The sequence below is a fragment of the Orbicella franksi genome, chromosome 8, assembly GCF_964199315.1.
Source record: "Orbicella franksi chromosome 8, jaOrbFran1.1, whole genome shotgun sequence".
Taxonomy (NCBI): domain Eukaryota; kingdom Metazoa; phylum Cnidaria; class Anthozoa; order Scleractinia; family Merulinidae; genus Orbicella; species Orbicella franksi.
Window position 1 is genome coordinate 15,129,472 of NC_138152.1, and position 23,334 is coordinate 15,152,805.

Sequence of the window (23,334 nt, forward strand, 5' to 3'; positions counted from 1 at the left end):
ACAAATTGTCTAAGATATCTTTTTTCATCATATTTGATGAAAATTTGGTTGAGTGTATGACGTCATTACTGGTCTAATTTGCATATTTTAAAAACTTGAATATCTCTGGAAGGAAAAGAGATATTTGAATATAGTAAAGAGCATTTTTCTTCTCAGACAGGCTACTAATTTATGTTTTAAAATGGCTGCGATAGGAAAGATGCGATTTTGGTCACAGTACCACTTCAAGAAAAATGTTTTTCGAAATCGTTTTTTATAAAAATAAACAGATTTCTAACTAGTCGAGGTAGAGCGCATGATGTTCGGAGTTCAAGCGACAGTTTTATTGCTCGTCAACTCTCGCTAATTCTATCTACATTGTATATTGAATCTTCATCACAGCCTATTGTCAATTGTACATAAAATACTTAAAGCTTGAAATCTGAGTCCGTTGACTAGAACGCCGCTTAAAATGTCAAGAGGAAACCTGCGGTTCAAAAAAATAAATAAATAAATAAATAAATAAGTAAGTAAATAAATAAATAAGCTTAGAACACTTTAATTTGCCGCCAGATTTTATGTAAAATACGTTTCTTTTTATTATGATTTTTATTATTATTATTATTATTATTATTATTGTTATAGCAACCAGTGATTTAGCCATGTAAATGTTTTTTTTCTTTTTTATTATTATTTTTATTATTATTATTATTATTATTATTATCGTTATTCTTTAACAAAAAATCATATCTAGAAGATGTACAGACAACACGATAACCTAAATAAGAATTCGTTGCAGCCATGAAACTGCAGTATCCTTGCGTAGATTCTGTTTTTATTCTTTGCAGATCTGTTCTGATTTCGTGAAGGTAAAGCATCGTTCTTGTTCAACTGCTCCTTGAAAATAGCCTGGTTGAAACGACGCACACCTTTTTATTTCCCGTTTTCCAGTCATTTCTTTCCCAGACCACACGGAAGCTCGAACTTCCGATCAGGGTTTGAGGTTCAAACGAGTTATCGTGAATCAACCCCGTAATAAAATAAGTAAGTAAAACCTTTATTTAAGTGTCTATGTGTTTAGCCTAGATAGACTATTAGTAAAATAGCAACACTAATTGACATACTGTACTTATAAAATTTGAATATTTACAGTAAAATTATAAAAACTAAATAACTGCCGCATAATCCCATGAAAACTGTACAACCTCCTAAAGAAACAGCTAAAGAAATAAATCAAAGTAAGCACAAAGAAAAGAAAAACAAATTCAAAAGAGTTACAAGTAAATGGAGGGTTATTTTAGGCATGACACTTTTTTTTTCCCGTAATGTAATACTGCGGATGTTCATTAGTTACTTGCCCGTCTGGACCTGCTGAGGTCATGATCAAAGATCACGTACAGTTTTTGCGTGTGTTCAGCAAAATTCGATTGTTTCCTATCTTCGCTCACAATTCAACTGCAAAGAGCGATGGATGGCTGCGCTAAAGGGGCGAAAATTATGACCAAAGAGAAGCGAAACGACAATCTTCACAAGGCTTCCTCCATTTTGTCTGTTGGCGCGATTTTGTTGACGATCGCGCTGTTTGTAAGAATAGAGACAGTCGTCCATGATACGAAAATAATGGACTCAAAATTCACACTGGAAATTCAACAAATCAAAGATGCTCTGAAAGAGGAGAAAGATACTCGCCAAGCTCGAGTGAAAGAGAACTTTGATGCGCTCAGTGGTAAGTGATGTAGGAATAAGATTTCTTTGTTTCAGTTCTATAAACTTCCTTGACCATCAAAACGGTAGTCTTTCATGTTTTGATGAAAATAATGCAATAAGGTAATATGCCCAAGTGATTTAGTTCGATATGGCTTTTGAGGAAAAGGGTTTCAATTTCCAGTAAACTTAATCGGCCGGCAATTCGAGCAACTTTTCGTGAATTGAGACGAATTGGTATTCGATTTAATTTAGAGCGGTTTTCAATTGAGTGTCGTAAAACCAAAACCAAACCAATTACTTACCAATTAGACTACTCAGCCAATCTCAAACCGTAGTAAAACCAAAACCAAAACCAAAGTAATTGTCTAATTACTTTCGACACTCAAATGAGAACCGCTCTAATAAACTTCAATCAATTTATCCCTTGCCAGTGCTGGGACATCTCATTAGAGTTTCCTTGCCACTACGGAGATACATCGCTTCATTTACCGGCCTCAACATTTTCGTACGTTTTACTGGAATTATCGTTACAGTATTCCCTGTAGCTATAAATTACTGGAACCAATCAACAGAACTCCTTTCGTTTTCCGTCACAAACTGTATCACTATATTAATTATTATTACTATGTTACTATATTATCATGAGGCTCTTATGATATGTTTGGGAGCAACTCTACCCGAATGAGTCTGACACATGGAAGACGATCTTGGAATTCACTGAGCTACTAGGCAAGATATTTGGCGAATTATCTTATCTTCGACACAAGCCATGCAAACACTAGGTGGTTAAATTGTCATCTATTAGATGAGTCAGTAACATTATGGCATATCACCAAACGGTTTCATTTAATTACATGTAGCTCTTTCTGGTCATCATCATTATGATCACTCTCTATTGAATTAAGATTTTCTTTTATCATCCAAGGCAAGAGATTTAAAGCGAATGAATGTACTTTAATTAGAGACATTCCGGGCTTTCCGAGAAATGCCAGAGACATGCCAACGACTGGTGACCCGGCTAGTATTTTTTCATAATCCAGTGGCTCGCATCATTAATAGGCCATTTCCGAGTTGTGTCTTTTTCTTCGGTGTCAAATCTTCATGTGAAAACCATTCATGTGAAAATGAGTTCCCCTACAGATATATTTTCATGCAAACAAACTGATGTTCATATGAAATATTTAAATCGCACGAGGGTTCGTTTCGAAACAGAAGCACAACGTAACACGGAAATGGCCTATTAACCTCGATCCCCACACGTTGATTGCCAAACACGTTTAGTGGTTACTCAAGTTGATGATGCACTTTGTTCTCTTAACTTGTCTGTTATCTCTGCATTGTTATTGCAAAGAGAATCTAAGACTCGATCAATCGAAAAGTTTCAAAACAGAAGAAAATGGAATTTTATCACGTCATGTAGAGATTGCACAAAATGTTAATCACTCCCTAAATTTTCCTAGGCGTAAAATACACGGCTAAAATTGTCCGTCGCAGCTTGAAAACGAACCGCAGCGATTCTGATCTAGACGAAGCCGGCGCTGGTCTAAAGAGATACGTGAAGTTGATTGTTGCGGAGTCTGTAGAGTCTTACTGCCTCGCTCCAAATAAAATGTGTCTAGCTGGGCCCCCCGGACCAAAAGGAAATCAAGGGAGTCGTGGTAAACGAGGGTCCAAAGGAACTAAGGGTAAAAAAGGAACGAAAGGTATCGTGGGAATGCCAGGTGAACCGGGTAAACAAGGAATCAAGGGAGATCTTGGAACCCCTGGAATCAAAGGAGAGAAAGGTAATCGTGTTTTAACTGAATTGCGTGATTTTCAATTCGTCTCGGGAAGAATGGGGTTATATGTTTGTGTAAAATAGTTAAAAAGTGGACGGGTTTTTTTGTCATTTGCATTTCACGATGAAATGTATACATCAAATTGTTGGCGTGATTTATTCTCTTTAATGAACGCACTACTTACGAAGTAACTTGAAAATAAGTGGAAAGCGCAAACGCAGTGAAGCTTTTGGTTCTTAATTTTTAACGTGGCGGAAAATTTCTAATCCAGATTAATAGTTGATATTTAGCCATTTGATAAACGTTTCGATTTCTATATACAATGTTAACCTTAAATGACTCAAGTACAATAATACCTGTGACACGTAAAAAAATCAAATCCAGTCAGTCGTTGTCATTGTTAAAACCTTGTCGTTTTGGCTATTGCTTTTACTTGCTTTGTTTCATTAAAGGTGACGTGGGAGCTCCGGGACATCCGGGACCTAAAGGTGATGCAGGGGAGTCAATATCTGTTCCAGAAGTGATTGTATCTCCTGTCTCGCTCTCTGTAACTCAGAACCAGACAGCCACGTTTTACTGCTCAGCTGATGGTAATCCAAAGCCTAGCGTATCCTGGAGTAAAATAAGTGGAACAGGAATGATGAATACCGACGGACAAGGCAATAAGCTACAGATCAAGAGTGCTGGTTACAATGACTCGGGGAGTTATGCTTGCACGGCTGCAAATGTCTTGGGAGAAGTAAAGAAGGTGGTGACACTTTCCGTTGAAGGTAAGATGTCTGGGAGGAAAAAACAAACATGTAGCCTAACAAACAAATCGAGTCGCAAATCAATGTTTGTTTTTGAAGCTTATGCGCTCGTATCGAGTGACCGGACGGGTACACACTCGGATTTGCACAAAAAAATTAACAAGACCATCAGCAGCTATCATTTGTGCAACCTTTAGTGGTGAAAATGTTGCCAAGCCTTCGATCTGATGGTAAATGAAGCCATCCAAAATAAACGCAGTTCATACATAATCAGCAAATAGCTCTGTTCTCAAATGAGCCCAAATGCTGCCGTTGAACGTAAGAATGTTCATGGTTGTTTTGATTTCACAAAGTGACCAGCTCCCAGTTGGCTTAATAGCTCAGTTGTCAGAGAACTGCGCCGGCATCGCAAAGGTCATGGGTTAAATTTAAAGCGTAATAATTCTTGTAACTACTCAGCTCGTTTAGTTTTTACTATTTTGAGTAGTTGTGCAAACTGCTATGATCAATCATGTCTTCGTGTCGTGTTGTTATTGTTGTTGTCGCCGCTGTTGTTATTGTTGTCTTTAATATACATATCTCTGGACTTATGAAAACCGTGCTAATTTCAACACAACCCCCCTGACACTTTTCCAAGAAAATACAGAGGCTTTTTCGCTCAATCAACCGCAAGCAGTCTGTCAACACAGAGCCTACTCACCCACCTTGCTTGTGTCTGGCTGGCTGGCTGCAGACCGCTAAGGCTGCAGGGCAATGCTGGCCAAGGCTGTCCTGCAAAGAAAATGAGCAGTTTAACTGACGAAAATGTCTCGCTCTGGGACCCAACCCACCCCCCCCCCCCCCTGGGGTTAGAGCTTTGCGGCCCCGCTGGTAGCCAGGCATCAGGGCCGTCTACCCCAACCCTCCTTGACGGAAGCCCCCCTGCCTTTTCAAGCACCGCAAAGGCCTCCCTACCGGCTATCGCCGGCAGGCAGGCGCGAAAGTTTTGCTCCAAATTTGACACGGTTTTCATAAATTCAGACTTACATGTATGTGTTGAATTTCCTCTCCATTGCACGAGTCCTTACTTATTTAGTACTCAGTAAGCTGACAATCATTCTGTAAGCGTGCGCTGGATACCACGGGATGTATAACTGACGAAGCAGGCAAATACGTTGATAACTAAATAAATTAAGACCTTTTGATAGGGAAATTTGATGATTTTGACCACCTTTAAAAAATATTACTGTCGGACTTCTGTTACATCAAATACGGTCACAAGTGTGCTATGAGAGGTCCAATAGAAGGATTAGAAAGTAGACCTAAAGCTAAATATAACATTGCTCCGCATGGTGATGGTCACTGCAAGTCTTTTACATATTGAACTAAAATGTCTGGTATGATATTTACTTTTGTTTTTGTTTTGTCTTGTTCTGTTTTGTTTTGTTTTTTTCTGTTATCAGTTCAGTTCCTCCACAGTTTATTACATTTGTCCTCAGTGAGAATGTATTTTGTCAAGATATGGTTGTTCTATTAAATCCAGTTTGTGTTTTACTTTCTGGAATGCTTCATGTTTATAAGAGCGACGTACGTGTTGCAGTTTTCGAGACTTGATGACCTCCAAAACACCGGCTTCGATCGATTGAAAATCGTAAAATTGTTTGGACCTGTATTTTTGAAGCTGCGGGAAGCAATGTGGAAGGAAACATTTCATACAATTACCGATTTCACATTGTCACACGTTTTAAGTCGTAATTCCAAATAACCAATGTAAATTTTTTTCAAAGTTTGCAGTGAAAGTCGTCGGATAAGCGAAAAGGATGTGTTAATTCCCTAAGCGGTCCGCAGACAATGTCACGCTTTCATATTTTCGATACTATTGCACAGAATGTTTGTCGCATCGCTGATTTCCAAACCTTCGAAAAACTCTGTGAGGCTAACAATTTTGTTATCATGTAATTCTAAAGGATTAATCTTCGACTTTCATCTAAATCGGAAGAGAAATAAGTGTTGGCTGGCGGCGTACAGTTGCGAGCTATTTACATATCAGTATATTTGGTCGTAACGCTCCTTGATTCATCACACAACTTTGCCGGCTTTGTTATGAATACTGCCGGATTGAAAGATATAGGTTTTCGGTAGTATTTGTACAACTTGCTGGTTGGCTTTAAGCAGAAAATTTTGAAAATAGCGTTTGAAAGTCTGCGGAACAAATTCCAGTGAGAGTTCTTCAATGGTTCTCACAGTCAGTTCGCTTGTTTCGGTTCGACGAAATCAACCATCGTTTACGTCTTTATTGTACCATTGACCGATCATCGCCAGTAAATTGTACAGTATATCTTTCATTAATCTGGGATATTGCTGCAATAGCCGATAGCACTTCTGGAAGGCGTTTCTGTGCACTTTTCGAATGTGTATTGCACCATCCTGAAGGGAATCTGAGAGGACAAGAGATATTCAACCTTCTTGGGTAGACGTCACAACAGCCGCTCTACCCATTCTCCTCAAACTCGGTCGTGAAACAAAATGGCGGTGTTTTGGAGCTATTTTCGAGATTTCGTCGGGGTACAGAAAATCGAGGATTTAACCGGATCCATTTTTTTTTTTTTTCGCAGAAGTATTTTAAATAACAAGTAGATTCGTTTTAGCGAAAAAAAAAAAAAAATTGGGGGGTTAGGTGCACTTTAAAATGTTTCAATTAATTTGAAACTCCAGGATTACGTTGAATATGGATTGATCTCATTGAGGGCCATTCCCGCCCAATTTAATAATTTTAGGCGCAATTTTTGATAAAAGGCAAAATAACACCTCACACCAGTTGATATTCAAGCCAATGTTTCTGAACTTCAAACGGAGCGATTTCTCTGAGATTTTCACTCCAGGTAATTATATATTATAAGACATGTACATATAACACCAGTCAGAGTACCATTTAGTCAAGTGTTGTGGACATAGTTTGCAATCACGTTTAAGACGGATTTGTTTTTGTTGCATTTTGACATCTTGAAACTTCACTACTAATTTCATCGAAAACGCATCGTTAAGACAACCATGTTAAGTCCGATATCCTGACGTCGTATTTCTAAAATTAACCCTGATGGCAAGTTATTCGGTTTCATGTAAAATAGAGTATGGCGTCATTTCGGTTACTCAGATCCTGGTGAAATGTACCCCATTTGGAACTCTCATCTTTCTCTAGCACACCAGTAACGTTTGATTTTCTGTTCGATTAATGGCGGTGCTCTAGTCGCTCTAAGTTGAATGGTTTCGTTGTTCAAAAATCCGATCGAGCCACCTTAAGGGCCTTTTTCGTTTAGCATAACAATTTCAATTTCCTCAAATGTGGTTGGTGCATTGACTGATGTATTTTGCTGATTAATCTGCAAAGTTTTAATCGGACAGTGTAATCGGACAGTTGGCTGTAATCAGACACCTGTAATCGGACAATTACACGAACCTATCATTGTCATCTCCTCTAAATCCACCAATCACAATATTGATTACAATCACTATAGTGACCAATTCAAGAGACTTACGTTGTAAAATTGTGGAGGTTTGGTCTCCAGTGACTGTTTTGAAAGAAACTTAACAGTCATTTTCCAAGTTATTCTCCATATCTTTAATTATTATATTTAAAAATGACTATTAATAGCTCTTTTTCAAATGAAACTTTTACTTTTATTGGGAATTGCAATTGTTATGATTAATTGGTAACAGGACATCGTGTCGTCCAATTCAGTCTTTAATCATATTCGTGATTAACAAATCGGACTCCCGCTTCGCGGTCGTCCGATTTTGATAATCTCTCGTATGATTACAGACCGAACTGGACTCCACTCAGTCCTATTACTATTATAAACAGTCTGCTTTGTTTAGGTGGGTATAGTTAGTAACATACATCAACGGAACTTTTAATTTCATTTTCCCCTTCCGCTATGTCTTAAACGTTCAAACGTCTTTTAACCATCCGAAAGTAACGGCTGCCCGAAAGAAGCAGCCCTTTTTTGCCTGCTAAAGCCGAAAGCAACGGGGGGCGCTACTTTCGAAATTCTATGGTACGTATGTTGATTTTCGTCTCCAGTGCATGAGCCCTTACCTCTTTAGTATCCATTGCGAATAGCGTGACAAAAATAATTCCATGAGCGCGTTGGATGCCAGTTGACAAAAAAAAAGTCAACAAAGCGAGCAAATAAGTTTATTACTAAGTTATATAATTATGACTTTTCAAGAGGCTAATTTCATGATTTTGACCACTTTAAAAATGCGTATATTAATTTTTCTGTCGGACGTTTGTCACACCAAATATGGTCACCATTGTACTATATAAAACAGATAAAAAATTAAGAGAGATGTAATAGAGAGACTACAAAGTAGACAAAAAATAGTGTGAATAAGTATTACATTACACCACATATAGTGATGGTTAATCAAGTTTCTCACATAATGAGCTAAAATGTCTTGTTTGATCTTTGCATTTGTTTCTTTCTGTTATCAATTTACAATAGTTCCTCCACAGTTCCTTAAAACTCCGGACAGAGTCATTAAAGTGACAGCAAATTCACTCGCTTCGGTTTCCTGCCAAGCCTTTGGTTTTCCGCCGCCAATAATTGTTTGGTCAAGAGGACTTGTGCCGTTACCACAAGGACGAACCACTGTTACCAATGGTACTCTGAATATCTCCAACTTTAGTCCTCAAGACGTTGGTCCTTATCAATGTAAGGCGACCAACAAGCTAGGATCTGCTACTGCACTGACAACCTTACGTTACGTTAACAAAGGTAAGAATCATTTATGGATGAATGTATCTTATACAACAATGCCCATGACGACAGTAATAATAACTACAATTATTAAAGTGAGCCTCCCCTTGGACTTTTCCCCTCAAGGTTTTCGTAGTCCCCAAAGCATTGGCTCTTAACTTATATGTGCAAAGCTACCAACATTAGCATTATGACTACCAAGAATTAGCATATGTCGTAATGGCGGCCAGCCGCGTTATGCAAAACTCCGCCGTTTCCTGACGCTAAACTATCACTAAGGCTACCGAGGAACAGATTAAGGCTCTGTTAAGAGCAGCCATTAATCCATTAGACAAGAAGATGGACCATTTAACCATTGAATTCGCTGAAATGAATAAAACAGTGGATTTCCTCTCTAAAGAGTATGATGATTTTATTTCGCAACTTCAACTCATAAACACCAGAAACGCCCAACAGTCTGTGAAGAATAGCTCAGCAAAGTTAAGAAGCAATCAACGGACCCCAGTTACCAAGCAGAAGAGCTTGCACGATACATTAGGCGTGACAGTTTGGAAACATCGTGCGTCGCACCCAGTGAGAGCTATTCAAGCAACGACATTGTTCGTTGGGTCGGAAAACTTAATGGCGTACAAGTCACAAATGGCGATATTTCTACTGCCCATCCTGTACCTTCCTTCAATACCGATGCTCTGCCAAAGATTGTTGTCAAGTTTGTTCGAAGAAATGTTCGCAATAAGTTTTACGCAAATCGCAGAAAGCTTGTGAAGGAGAAAGCGTGTCTGTAATCTACCGGACTTGGACCTGGAAGTAGACAGCAACGTCTACATCTCAGAGTTGTTGACATCTACTCGGAAAAAGCTCTTCGGCGACATTCAATTAACAAGGAAAAGAAGCGCCACCTCTGGACTCAGAACTGTCGCATCTTCATCAAGGACGCCGATGCAGGGCGAAGCTTCAGTTTCGACAGCTATGAAGATCTCGCTAAATTCAGAAGCAGCCTTCGTCGCTAGTCTCTATACTTTACTTCCCGTCATAAAGCCTGCTCTGTTTGCCTTGTACATATGCAGTTAAGGATGTTCGCGCGAAAATTTTCCAACATTGATTTTTTTCTGAGACTTTTACCACTGTGAGATGATGAGTTAGTTATGTCAGAAATGTAAAACAAAAACAAAAACAAAAAATTGGGGGTCACCGACTTCATTTTGGAGAGAACATGCCTGGAAGAACACCCTAAATCTTGAAAAATCGGGCTTCGTCAGTGAATAAGGCGACATTGTGTAAGCCCAAAAATATCGCAATTAGATCTTTGAGGTGAAATGTTCTCTGCCAGGAGCCATAATCGGGGACAGAGACTGTAAGCGCGCGCCATTTCTAGTATTGGGGCTGTCCTTATGATATTGCACAATTTTTCTATTTTTACAACAAATTGCGCCATCTCGTGCAACACACGCGCGTTCATGCTGCGAGGATTTTTGCGGATGTAGCGTGGGGGAATGGCGTCCGAAATTCCCGAAAATGTTTGAAGCTTTTGGCCACAACTCAATACGTTCATGTCTGTTGGAATTTTACTTCAGTATTTTCGTCGTAAGCTGCTCCAGTTTGAGTGAAGTAAGACAGTGTCGGATTTAGTTACGTGCCGCTTTATATCACTGACCAAGTTGTGTTCCGCTGCTTCTTTTACAAGAGCTCCACATTACTCCACTCTAAGTTTCACATATGTTGAAGGTTAACAGCTTCTCCAATACACAGCAAAACACTAGTTGGGTATATTTGGAAATAGCAACGTTTCAGGACTTCAAAGTTTCCCTCCTCTTGCCACAGGCTCGCGAGGATTTCGCCAGAGTCTATCTCGACCGAAAAGTAAAACAAAACAAAATAATTGAGTTTCGCCTGAATTGTAAGCAACGCTTGATGTTTTATCAAGGCCCAATAATTGACAATAAAGTTTATGTCTGTAGATGCTGCTCATTTTTTTTGTGTAAAAATCCAATAAATTGTCTGTTGCCGATGAATAGACTAAGAGCGCCCGCCGGTGCGTGTTTTGTGCAGTCAGTAAAACATGACAAATTTCGTGTTTCCACTTTCGTGTGAAAACGTACATCGAACTCATATAATATCTCTAATTTTTAAATATGTTTAAGGTTGATAAATGTTTGAGAACATATTAAAAGCTTAGCTGAAAATATGTGAATACAGCAGATATAATCAGCAAAATTACGATGACGCTTTCTTTAATCAACTCCAATAATGATTTTGATTTTGTTGGTTGAGTTAAAGAAACACACATGATATTAGTAGCCTTTTGGCGTTGATGAAAATTGTTGCAGCATCTCGGCACAAAAGACCACGAAATAAATCTTTGTCAAGATTCGTTGACAATTGAAAACACCGACTCGGACTTGAAAGTGCACGCGCTGCACTATGCAAATGAGCTACTTGTACGCGTCAGACTTTCCTTTGAAAAACTTTTGCAAACTCGTCAAACAAACAGAAACCATAACAAACTATTAAAAACAGGGTTTGGTTATGATTAAGCATTTTTGGGGAAACTCGCAAATCAACTCTATACCAGAGTAAAGAGTTTTCTTACATATCTTTTCTCTACAGAACAAACGCAAAAGCTTTCGCGTACAACTAGCGCGGGCAGATATCATTCATTCACAGCGCGAAATGTTTACGACCCTGATAAACTCACCTTTTCCATTAGCTCAGCGCGTAAAACTACATATAAGAACCCTGGTCCTTATTCCCTGCCTTATTCCCTGCATTCGCTGTGAACAATCTGCAAGAGAACCTTGCAACTCTCACCATTTGATCACGCAACGTGACAACACCCACGCGAGAGCTCCCGACATGTGCGCGGATCCGCGCGGTTATATGACGTCAAGATGGCACAATTTGTTTCTAAAAATATCAAAATTGTCCCATATCATAGGTGCGCGCGGATCCCAAGACTTACAGTCTCCGTCCCCGATTATGGCTCCTGTCTCTGCCAAATATTGTTTAAGTGGAGACTTTTACCACTGTAAGATGATGAGTTAGTTATGTCAGAAATGTAAAAAAAATGAGGAGTCACCAACTTCGTTTTAGAGAGAACATGCCCGGAAGAACACCCTAAATGTGATTTTTTTTTTTTTTTTTCATTTTTGGACAAAGTGGAGATAATTGTAAATGAAATCTGTTTCTATAAAGAAAAGTAGGGGTCACGAACGTCCAAGATCGTTAAATCCAGGCAAATTGTCTACACTGGAATCTTATGGGATTAGGGATATTCGCAGACGATACAAATATAGTTACCTCGTCTCACGACGCAAAAAGTCTACAAACATCAATTAATGCCGAGCTTAAAAAAAGGAAAGGCTGCTGCGATGTTAACAAATTATCATTAAATTTGTCTAAAACAACTACATGATTGTAAAATCATCAAGGAAAGAAAAAATGAATTTATAATAAACATGCAAAGTTCAAATGGCACGAACCATACTTTGGAAAGAAAAGATCGCATTAAATACTTGTGTGTGATGCTTGACTAGACAGTCTCTTGAACGTACCATATCGCATATGTCTGTTCACGAATGTCACGAAACCTCGGAATAATTTCAAAATTACGATACTACCTAACACTTTTTCCGTTAAAACAAATTTACTACAGCCATATATATCCTTATATATCATATGCCATCTTAGCTTGGGGAAGCACTTTCAAGACCTATATACAAAAAGTACAGACCAAGCAAAACCATGCCATTAGATTAATATTTTTTGCAAGAACTTTCGGTGAACAAACTGATAGTGCTGTCCCTCTTCTAAACCTTTTAGAACTTCTCACATTGAACAGTGTTTACCGTTTACATGTATAACGATTTACTCACTTGTGGCATAAGAACCTTCTTCCGAACGTTTTTCACGATTTTTTTCCAGTACGTTAATAGCATTCATACTTATAATACTAGATGCGCCGCTAGCCAAAACCTCTGCAAATCACAAGTCAGAACAAACACCGAGAACAAACTATATCCTATATGGCTTCCGTCTTTTGGCATAATATTCCTTCTTATTTGAAAAATCTAAATGTCTACCAATTTGCTAAACAAGTCAAGTTATATCTCTTCTCTGAACAACTTGAAAAGAGCATAAGTAACTAGCATTTTGAACATTCAATTCCTTCGAATATCCACTGCTCGTATATTTTGGTCTGTCTCCCTGTGTTTGCACTTTATTTACTTGTCTCTTTCATTCCCTTGGTCTTATTTTTCTTTTTTTGCACGGAAAAGGCAGGGGAATAACCAGGAAACCGCAAGGTTCATTTATACCCCTGGCTCGCCTTAAAGTTCATTTCTTTTGTTAATGTAAGTTATTGTAATTTTCTATGCAAATGTGTATTAATTGTCTAGAGTAAATAAAGCATTGTTGTTGTTGTTGTTGTTGTTGTTGCTCTTGTTGTTGCTGTTGTTGTTGTTGTTGTTGCTGTTGTTGTTGCTGTTGTTGTTGTTGTTGTCAACGAGCTTGGGTCAATGACGACCTTACGTTATATTCGGCTGGGTGAGAACTAATATAAGGTAGTGTTTACAAGTGCAGTGTTGGTACACAACTTTTCCTTGAGAAAGCTCTCGTTCCGAAAATCCTGTATTCATTTTGTGTTCGTTACTTGGCAGCAGCGTATCCTTGGCTAGTTAAACTACAAATATTCTTCGAAGGTCCAACGTTTCTTCTTTACCCATGTTTCTCGGTTATGGAAGAGGCTATATTCGTAGACGTATGTTGCGTACACAGTATTAACTAGAACAAGCAAAACAAATCCAACTGTTGTACCCTCTTGGATCAAACTTGTACTGAGCCGGGTAATCGGTGATCAATTTTCAGAAAGAGATATAGGCGCTTCGAAGAATCAATACAGTCGCAAATTTAATAAATGTGGCATGTACTCGAAGCGAGCATTTTTCCATAGCATTGTGTTTGGTTAAAAAAAAACGTACACTGCGCATGATTCTTTTTTCAGATTTCTGGACGAACTCAGCCATATTAACAGGAAGTGCATTTTATCAAAGTCGCCTTCATGAATTCCTGACACCTGTAGTTGGAAGCAATCCTTGTTGGGTGTTGTGCTACCGCGCCTCCACTCACGGCTGGGCTGTCAGTACCTTTCACAGCAGGTGTGATGGGAAACGTGACACGGTTACCATCATCAAAACGGGGCAGTACTTGTTTGGAGGATACACTGATATATCATGGGGTAAATATCCTTAGTTTCTTCAGTTCTTTCTAATTTACTGGGCTGTACGTTGTGGCATAGTGCACTCTTTTCCGTCCCAGTTGGGTCCCAGGGAGAATAACCAAACGAAAACACCATTTCCAAATGACTTTCATAGCCATAATAATTACATAACGTGTGTGTTTTACGCTGCTGACAATTATCATAACGACCCACAAAATATGAGGGAAAATTTTGTCAGAAAACACCAGACGATCTTTTGAACCAGGTGTTGAAGGATTCTGGTTGTTTGTTTGTCTGCTTGTTTCCCAGGATTTCCGCTACCTTAAATACTATTCTAAACTTGTTTAAGTGGAAGACACAGTACAAAGAAAAATCATAACACACACTCATGCAAAAGATCCATAGAGCGTAAAATAAAGCAAATTATCAAGTGAGAGTAGAGTTCATCCACATTGATAAAGAAGATAAATGAAATGCAGTTACAGCTAATAATATATGTCATAATCACAAAACCTTTGTTTGTGATTATGACAGGATTATCAGCCCGATTTTTCTAAGAGAGTTTCGTAACGTATTCTATCTACCATATAAAACGGGAAATTACTGTTGATAATTTGAGTCTTAAATCAGGTCCCGCTTAAATTGTGAAACATCAAGAACTTCTTAAGACGACTAAAGATTATCATAGTATATAAATTCGTATAAGCAATACGAAATTGATGTTTCTTTCCCAATTTGGTCGAGTTTTCATGTTTAAACAGTTATTCTAATTCTGCTCTATAATGTTTTTCTTTAGGGTCTAGCGGTGGAAACGCTGCTACTTCCAATGCGTTCATATTTTCACTCCGCAACAATGAAGGTCTTGGACCATTTAAGAGCATGGTTACAAAGGCTTCTGCTGCTATTGAAAGGACCACAAGTCATGGCCCAGCATTTGGAGGAGGGCATGACATCTGCATCAATAACTATGCAAACAGTAACACTAACTCCTACACCAACTTTGGTGACTCTTACTCCGTTCCAAGTGGAGTACAAGATAGGAAAACAATCCTGGCTGGGTCTTACAAATTCACACCTGATGAGGTAGAAGTATTCTATCTTGGCTGAATGAGAAAATCATCAAACTCGGCCAAACATATACAACTTTTTTGCGCAACACATTGAAGAACGTTCAATGTCGCGCACAGCATGCACATGTTACACAACTTTTGCCACTCCACCGCACGGTGATTGGCTCTTAGTGGTGGAAAAACTTTAAAAAAATACTGAAGGGTCCAGTCCGTTAACTCTGTTTATTGTCTTACAGTACTCGCAAAGCGACGAAAATAATTTTCTTCAAGGAACTTTAGACCCTCTTCGGAGGACATAATCTCGCCCAATACGTCCAAGGGCACATTTGGAAGCTCTACGTTGTACTTTCTCCCAGGTGTTTAGGTTTTCTTTAAGGTTCGGACGCCAAACTAGAGAACATTCGGACGTACAAGGCTCTTATAAAGTTTTGAAAACAATTTAGGATATTCGGGACCCAGTGTTCTTCTTATAAATCCAAGTACACTGTTAGTGTTATTTGCACATTTGGTCACATGCAAGCTCCATGACAGATTTGAAGTAATGTGAATTCCAAGGTCCTTGACTTCACATACAGCTTTCAACTGGTTACCACATAAATGACATTGCAGAGGGCTCAAATTATCATTCTTTTTCAAAATACTCATCACTTCGCATTTACCAGTGTTAAATTCATGGCTCCAAGATTCCAGGCGAGTAAGATAATGCGAGTTAGATAATGCAATATGTAGTGTACGTGTAACGTCTCTTTTCATTACATGATTTTTGGTATACTCGTTCAATTCCGCATGTTTTGCTCTGTATGGAATATCCCACTTCGAATACGAATAGATTGCTCTTAAAACAAAACCGGAAGCCTATTCTTTCTCTTTTAGGGACGGACCATTAGAAAAATGATGAAGTGGTGGGACTTTTTCAGCTTTTTTTTTACGTCCACCCCCTCAACTTCCCTGTGCCCTGTGCGAATTTTTTTGTTTGTTTGTTTGTTTTTTTTTTGGGGGGGGGGGGGAGGGGGAGAGGCATATTCTACTATCGCAATCTTAATCTTGACACTCGTCACAATCTGATTGCCTAGAACAGGCTTCAAACAAATACTTTTTTATCTTTCACACAGTCGTTTTGATTTTCTGACAAAATTATACTCCGAGGGAAACATAACCACTTATCGGACACATTTAAGTGCTATTGCCTAACTAATGGGGCTGCATTGCATTTTTTTGTTTGATGTTTAGGAAAATATCAATTTTATTTATTCATTCCCCTTGTAATAAATTTCATTTTTGGCATGCGGTGAATCAAGGTTTTAGCTAAGATTTTGTGAGTGGCCGCCTAGTAACAAATATGGGGCCAAACGGCCTATTCCGTTAGGGAGGTCTGGGGGCATGCATGCCTTCCCCCCTCCCCCCCCCCCCCGCTCCCCAGAATATTTTGCAAACTGAAGCGTTTTTGGTGCGTTTTCCTAACCTGAAATCAAAGTACATTTAGAAATCTTCAATCTTCGCAGTTTTATGCTTGATTTTCAATTGTTTACTGAAAACCTGTTGTTGAGTGTGCTTTTGCTCATCCTATGATATTTTTTTATCATATTTGGTTAAAAACAGTATGGATCGCGCCTCTGTGATATGCAAATTAGCTATGAAATGGTACCTAATGCGCATGTGCGCCAGCTGACTGTGTCCCCTCAAAATTACCAGCACGACTACTCTTTGAATGGTGCAAACCGAGGTCCGATTGCTGCTAATTTATCTCTAACAAATTTCGAGGTTAAAAACTTCAGTTACCTAATATATTCCGCATAAGTTCTGCAAATAACAAGATAACTACCGCAAAGGGGGTAGTCCCCACTTACGGTTGTTGTTGGATAGATGTGTTTGGACTCTTTGCTACGTGAAGGTGCGCCAATTATGTGATAAGTGCGCGCTTGGAGAGCCAATCAAACTCGAGAATTTTGTCATAGATAAGCGTATAAGATTACAGACAAAATCAATCGACAGCAGAGGATTCATAGAAATAAATTTAGCTCTTGCATTAATTCTTGAGAGCCTCGGTAGCCTCATGGTTAATGCGGCCGACTCGGGATCGAACGCTCGAGGGTTCGAGCCCTGGCCGATGACATTGTGTTGTGGTCTTGGGCAAGACACTCTACTCCCAAAGTGCCTCTCTCTCCACCCAGCTGTATAAATGGATACCGGCGAATTTAGTTCTGGGGGTAACCGTAGGATGGATTAGTATCTCATCCAGGAAAGGAGTAGAAATCGTTAGCAGTTAACCCTATTCAGACCGCGCCTGTTTTGATCTTCTATGACCATGAGGGGACGGGAAGCGCAGTGGGCGTGCTTTTGGAGTCCCTCCCCTGTAATTATTAGAGTATTTAAGCTATGGCGATGGAACTTGAATGATTAATATTATTATCTATTTTCTTTGAGGTTCTTTACTTAAAATGATGACGTCACATGAAGTACAAATGGAAGCATTATTTCTGAACAGCCGCCATCTTGGATCGGCCATATTAAATTCAACGTAACCCTAAGGCTCAAACATAGTCACAAATAGTAAAGAAAGCTAACTTTATCTAGGAAGTAAAGTCACTGCAAAATGCAGGAAAATTTAAATTTGAAAATCATGCCTGCCAGAATACGGAAGCTTGATTGGAACATTGGACATAGTCACAGTTTGTAAAGAAAGCTAACTTATGTAAGAAGTAAGGTCACTGCAAAACGCAGGCAAATTTAAGTTTGAAAATCATGCCTGCCAAAATACGGAAACTTTATTGGCACATCAAGTTCCTCAACCCGTCACAAGCGATACCAAATTGTTTCCATTTGGTAACGGCCTCAACCCTCCCTACCCGCCCTTGCCAGCCCCCTCCACCCCCAGTGTTAATAGCGTTAAAGCCCTGGTGATCTTCTTTTCCTACAAAATTTTCTAAGTGCGGGCTTACAGGAGAGTTGGCATGCATTTCGTTAGCTGTTTGATTTTTTCTATAAAAATAAACTTCAACATGACCAAGTTAAACTTGCTATCTAATTCCTCTCGATGAAGTTTAAATGGATGAATAAAGGAGTACTCTTTATGCGGAAAATAAAGATACCAGAAAAACCTGCTGTCACTCACTCGGGGGTCGCCTCTCTTGCCTGGAATGTAGTAACCAGGGAGACGAGTGATGTTCTCGCTTAGTTCTAAGAGGCGACTGATGGTCGGTACAGCAATTTCTAGGAATACCTTTTGTTTATAAAACGTGTTTGACAGAATTGAAAACGCGTTGGCGTGCTTTTGAGGAATGTATAAAACGTCTGAGCGACTACCAAAGCATCTTAGTATTCCACCGCTGTTTTTCAGAAGAGTGTTTAAAAGATATTTTCCGTTTAGTTTCATCTTCATGAGGGTCATTTTTGCCACATCCCCAAGAGCTCCGCGGCAATTTTCTAAACCGTACCGACTCGCCCACCAGTTCCATTCAGTGTTTGGGGGTTCGTTAACAGGGTTAGACCGGATGGATGAGGATTCCCAAATCTTGCCACGGTCAAAATTCGGGAACTTCCAATATTTAAGCAATACGTCATCGCTGATGTAGAAATAACCCTTATATCCTGGATATTTCCGTATGGCTCGACCAAGACACTCGTATCCCAGAAAACCTCTGATGATGTCGACGTTGAGGATGTCTGAGCGCTCTGTATCGTCAGGCGGACCACAGAATAACAGATGAGGGAAGGCAGGTTTATACAGAGCAACCAGATGAGGTACACTGTCGTAGAAGGGATAATTGTAGACAACAACGAGCAAGAGGTCCTTAAACGCGTTCTTTAAACAAGAGCTGCTAGTAGCCTTTTTAGGAGTTGGCGTTTTAGTAGCATTTTTTTTAGTAGAGGGCTCTTCTGTAGTCTGGTGGCTTTCATGTGGAACAGTTCTGTTTATGACACCATAATCGAGAGGTTTCCACTCAGTGGCATTTCTGGTAAGAGTGAAACCTAATGGGAAAAAGCGAGACAAAGAAAAGAGTTATGGAACTACAGTGATTTGATGTGGGCATGGACTTATTAGTTATCTGAAAACTTCGACTCGTAAATTTTACGACTGTCAATTTTGTTAGCTTTTGAAAACGTTATTCGTGCTAATTTATTCGAAATTGAACTCGAAATCATATCATTATCAATATACTAATAACAAGTCAGGAGAAGTGCTGTGCATTAGGTTTCTGATCACTACCAGGTAGCATTATTATTCCTTTTTCTTACTCGTTACCAAATGGTGGGTAAGGTGATGTTAAGTCTGGATATGAGCCAAGTGACCCATCAGGCCGGAGCTTATCCCGGTTTCTGTAGCATGAAGCGACTAAGAGTATTTCTACTCCCCCCTGGATGGGATGCTAGTCCATCGCAGCGAACAACCTCAGCATTAAAGTTGCGGGCACCCATTTGTATACCTGGGTGGGGAGAGGCGTTGTCAGAGTAAAATGTCTTGCCCAGGAACACAATACAATGTTCCCAGTCAGGGCTCGAACCCGGACGGTTTGTACCAGAGGCCACTGCGCCGAAGACATTTAATGGTTAAAATATTATGATATCAGAATAAACCCTCACCTGAATAAGTTATAAGGATAAAAGTGGCTATCAACAATGCAAAATACAGTTGCTGCCTCCCGCAAGTATTTTTCTGCAAGTAAAGCAACACAACATTACCAAGTTAGCACTTTTTTTTATCATTTCTAAGTTTGAGCTGTCGTGATGTATATGTGAATTTTCCGCGACGAGAACGCCACGAAACAAAAGGTTTAATGAGGAAAGCAATGGCTGTGCGTGTGCGTTATAAATCTTTGTACATTTCTTTGCCGTCCTCTGCAAAACAACGAGGTGAAATGACCAAGTTTTGCGTATTTTGGAGAACGCGAACGAGGGTGGCTAAGTTTTGGTACTTTTATTTGCTATTGAACGCTAGCGTTACATATTTAGATCGAGCAAATTCTGAGACCAATATGCGCACTGAACAGATCTAAACAACTGTGAAATTCGAAGGCAATGTTTTTTTTGTTTTTTTTTTTCTAGGCGCTGTCTTCGGGTTCGCCGTCGTCGCTGCTTAAACTCCCTTTTAATTTTGCTATGCTGTTTCTCGACAATCTAATAAAAAATATTCATTTCATGTTGGTCAAGGAAATGCTGTATTCCTTCATTCGTTCGCCGGCGATCTTTTTTTTTTTTGCTTTTTTAGTAACATTAGTAACTTTAGAATCAAAATTAGTGGCTTTCTCGTTCTCGTACCAGTTTTGAAATATGAAAGTCTCCTGATTTATGTTATTTTCTGATTGCGTGCATTCCGCTTTTCATGGGTAGTGCGCGCGCACTTCCAACATGGCATTGTACTTATGGCATTGTACTTAATATCTTCTCTCAACGGCTGTATTTGAACTTAAATTGCCTTCCTTGCCTTAATTGTCTTAATTTGCATTTTAAAATGTGTAACTTAAAATACACCACATATATAGACACGAATCTTTGTCACTGAAAAGCTGTTTAATCAATAATTCTGACACTTTTGGCTTTCAACCTAAACTGCATGAAAAGAAAATGATAACGAAACGTTAGATAATCTGCAAACTGATTCGTGCCTCATTGCTCACTGTAGAGAACATTGAAGAAATTATGAAGAAACGGTAACAGTGGTTGAGATTTTGCACTTATATAACTGCTTGTCCTGCTCGAGATTTCCTTGCAAAATGTTATTTTTCTTGTTTTATATATCTATTCGTTCGTTATCCTTTGAGCACAAGGGGACGTACTTAGAATTTTTCCAAGAAAAGCACTACCTCGGACAGAATTCGATCTTAAAATTGAACTCACTTTATTCTCATCTACAGCTGTGTATATACTGCAAAATGTTTCCTGTTAATACAGACATCTATGACATTTATTTTGGTGAACAAAGGTTTTGATTTTTCCTTTTTGTCAGGTTTTGCCTAGCAAATCAACTAGTTTTAGGGATAGCAGCTGTCAACGTCTAATAACATTCGCATGAACAATCTGAGCTCTTTGGTTCATAACACTAGGAGATATTTTTTGGTTCTTAAATGAGATTGAACAGAGTGTTCTAAGGGGATTTTTAAAATCTGAGTGAAATTTCAGATATTGAGACGCTGTCTTAACACTGAAAAAATTAAGATCAATTTCGAATTCAACTGATTCTAATGAATTATAGACCACAATATTTTTTTGGCAGTGAAGGGCTTGAAATAAGGCTTCGAATTCTGCTGGGCGTTAGTTTGTGGGGGCCCGTCTCTCCTTTTTTCGTTCCGCTTTTGTTTTTTTCGCTTCGCCTAAACAAACTGAACGCCTGGAAGAAGCTGATTCGAAACGACTGGTCTTTTCGGGACTCGTAAGTTTTATCAAGAAGCAACTGTCAAGACGCGGGGTTGAACTCTAGTGATTTTAAAGTTAGTTTTCCCTTCTTCGCTTTCTTACTGAAAGAAATAAAGATAAAAACAATAAATGTAGTTCACCAATCATGACTTATAATTTGAAGAGGCAGAATATCTGGTTCCTAAAACTTAATTGACTTACGCGATTTTAGTTTTTCAAAATTCACTTTCTTATTTGCAAAAAGTGAAAATGTCATGGCAACTTTCACCCCTGTCGTCAAAATTTTCAAAGGATGAAGAGGCGAACTTTATAGCTTGTAGTACATGGAACCTTTACACCGTTAACTTCTGTATGGAAGGGGTGATCATGACTGAATACTGACAATACTGGCTGAAATCTAATTGGGAAAGACCTTAATGGTTTTTAGATTATACCATGTTCGCACTTATTTCCTGCCGTCTAATTTTCGCGTTTTTCGCGAATTGACCAAAATCGCGAAATTAAGACTGGAGGAAGAAAAAGAATAAATAAAATAAACCTCTTGACATTTGCGCGAGTGAAATATAATATCGCTCTTTTTTTGTCTTCTTGAAAACGCAAATTGTTGCCTAACCGAAATTTCAATTTAAGTAAATGCGAAATTACCTTGATACCATCCATCTGCTCTCTTAGGCTCGCCAGATCCAGCAAAAAAAGCGTTCTTTACACAAAACGATTTTGCGTCGGATTTTTTTTTGTTTTGTTTTGTTTTCACATGTCCCAACCAGCTAGGTCCAGCTTATTGGCAAGCGTTTAATTACATGCAAGCAGAGAAATTGATGCCGAAACCGTTTTCAAGGAAGATGTCAATTGATTTACATAGAACATGTCGAATGTTAGTTTATTGCATCGTATATTGACGTCGAATTTATTAAGCGGCTTGAGGGATTTATTCAAGAGCTGTGTAATATTTGTTTTTGTATAAATATATCTACTGCCCTTCTATTATGAATTCCGTTCTCTGATTAGCTAGGCTAATCGCTATCTATTCTGCTGTGAATAGTGAGTGGCTCAGCGGTGTGCGGTTGGTTTCGAAATGTCTCTGCAGAGGATTTAAACGAAGTTTTGTACGAATAATAGATTCACACTAAAACAACAAGATTATTCGCTTTCCATTTATAAGCGTGATAGAAATCTCTAGCTCATAAACTAATTGTTGAATGTATTAAAGGACAAAAAAATTTTCCATTTTATTTAACACATATGATAATATACATGAAAAAATTGCTCAATTCTGATTCGCTGAGAACAGTGCAGTTCAAGTGTAACACCGGTACAAAAAGTGTAACACCAATGCAAATTGCACATCGTAATTTTGGATTATGATTGGCTGAAAGACAATACGAAATTTGCTAAGCCAATGATATCACGTAAAATGATGACGAAAATTTTGTGCGGAAACTTTGAATTGAAAAAAAACTTCGAATGAAAAAAAAAATGGCTTCAAGAAAGACATTCCAGCACTTCCTCCACGCAAATTTTTTCATGTTTATATTGTTAATAAGTAATCATACGGTTTCCTCGTTCAATTTGGAAATAATTTGCACTTGTGAGTTTTTCAAAAAGCTGAAATTGCACTTGCCGAAGCGGCTCGTGCAATTTCAGCTTTTTGAAAAACTCACTCGTGCAAATTAATTCCAAATTGAACTTGAAACCGAATGATTACCTTACTAACAATATTTATTTAGTCACGCGCAAGTGATTGAC

The 23,334-nt window shown here is 38.7% G+C and overlaps 2 protein-coding genes across 2 annotated transcripts; one reads left to right on the forward strand and one right to left on the reverse strand.

The window, feature by feature from the left end:
* The first annotated feature begins 1,328 nt into the window (after window positions 1-1,328).
* On the forward strand, window positions 1,329-15,287 carry LOC145494858 (uncharacterized). The gene is made up of 6 exons (XM_081474424.1): window positions 1,329-1,705; window positions 3,147-3,470; window positions 3,917-4,234; window positions 8,698-8,970; window positions 13,952-14,185; window positions 14,964-15,287. Exons 1-6 carry the CDS (start codon window positions 1,447-1,449, stop codon window positions 15,272-15,274), a joined length of 1,719 nt encoding a protein of 572 aa, XP_081330550.1. The 5' UTR covers window positions 1,329-1,446; the 3' UTR covers window positions 15,275-15,287.
* Window positions 15,288-17,280: 1,993 nt separating this feature from the next.
* LOC145494780 (uncharacterized) lies at window positions 17,281-22,253 on the reverse strand. The gene is made up of 3 exons (XM_081474352.1): window positions 22,234-22,253; window positions 19,819-19,891; window positions 17,281-19,206 (listed from the first exon to the last, which is right to left on the reverse strand). Exons 1-3 carry the CDS (start codon window positions 22,246-22,248, stop codon window positions 18,173-18,175), a joined length of 1,122 nt encoding a protein of 373 aa, XP_081330478.1. The 5' UTR covers window positions 22,249-22,253; the 3' UTR covers window positions 17,281-18,172.
* Between the last annotated feature and the right edge of the window lie 1,081 nt (window positions 22,254-23,334).

What these genes read in the sequence shown, in the direction of transcription:
- LOC145494858 (XM_081474424.1), top strand. Translation starts at nt 1,447, where the DNA reads ATGGATGGCTGCGCTAAAGGGGCGAAAATTATGACCAAAGAGAAGCGA. An exon ending in GAACTTTGATGCGCTCAGTG is followed by an intron (nt 1,706 to 3,146) that starts GTAAGTGATGTA and finishes AAATTTTCCTAG; the next exon opens with GCGTAAAATACACGGCTAAA. An exon ending in GGTGACACTTTCCGTTGAAG is followed by an intron (nt 4,235 to 8,697) that starts GTAAGATGTCTG and finishes AATTTACAATAG; the next exon opens with TTCCTCCACAGTTCCTTAAA.
- LOC145494780 (XM_081474352.1), bottom strand. An exon ending in TATCCTTATAACTTATTCAG is followed by an intron (nt 19,207 to 19,818) that starts GTGAGGGTTTAT and finishes TTTTCCCATTAG; the next exon opens with GTTTCACTCTTACCAGAAAT.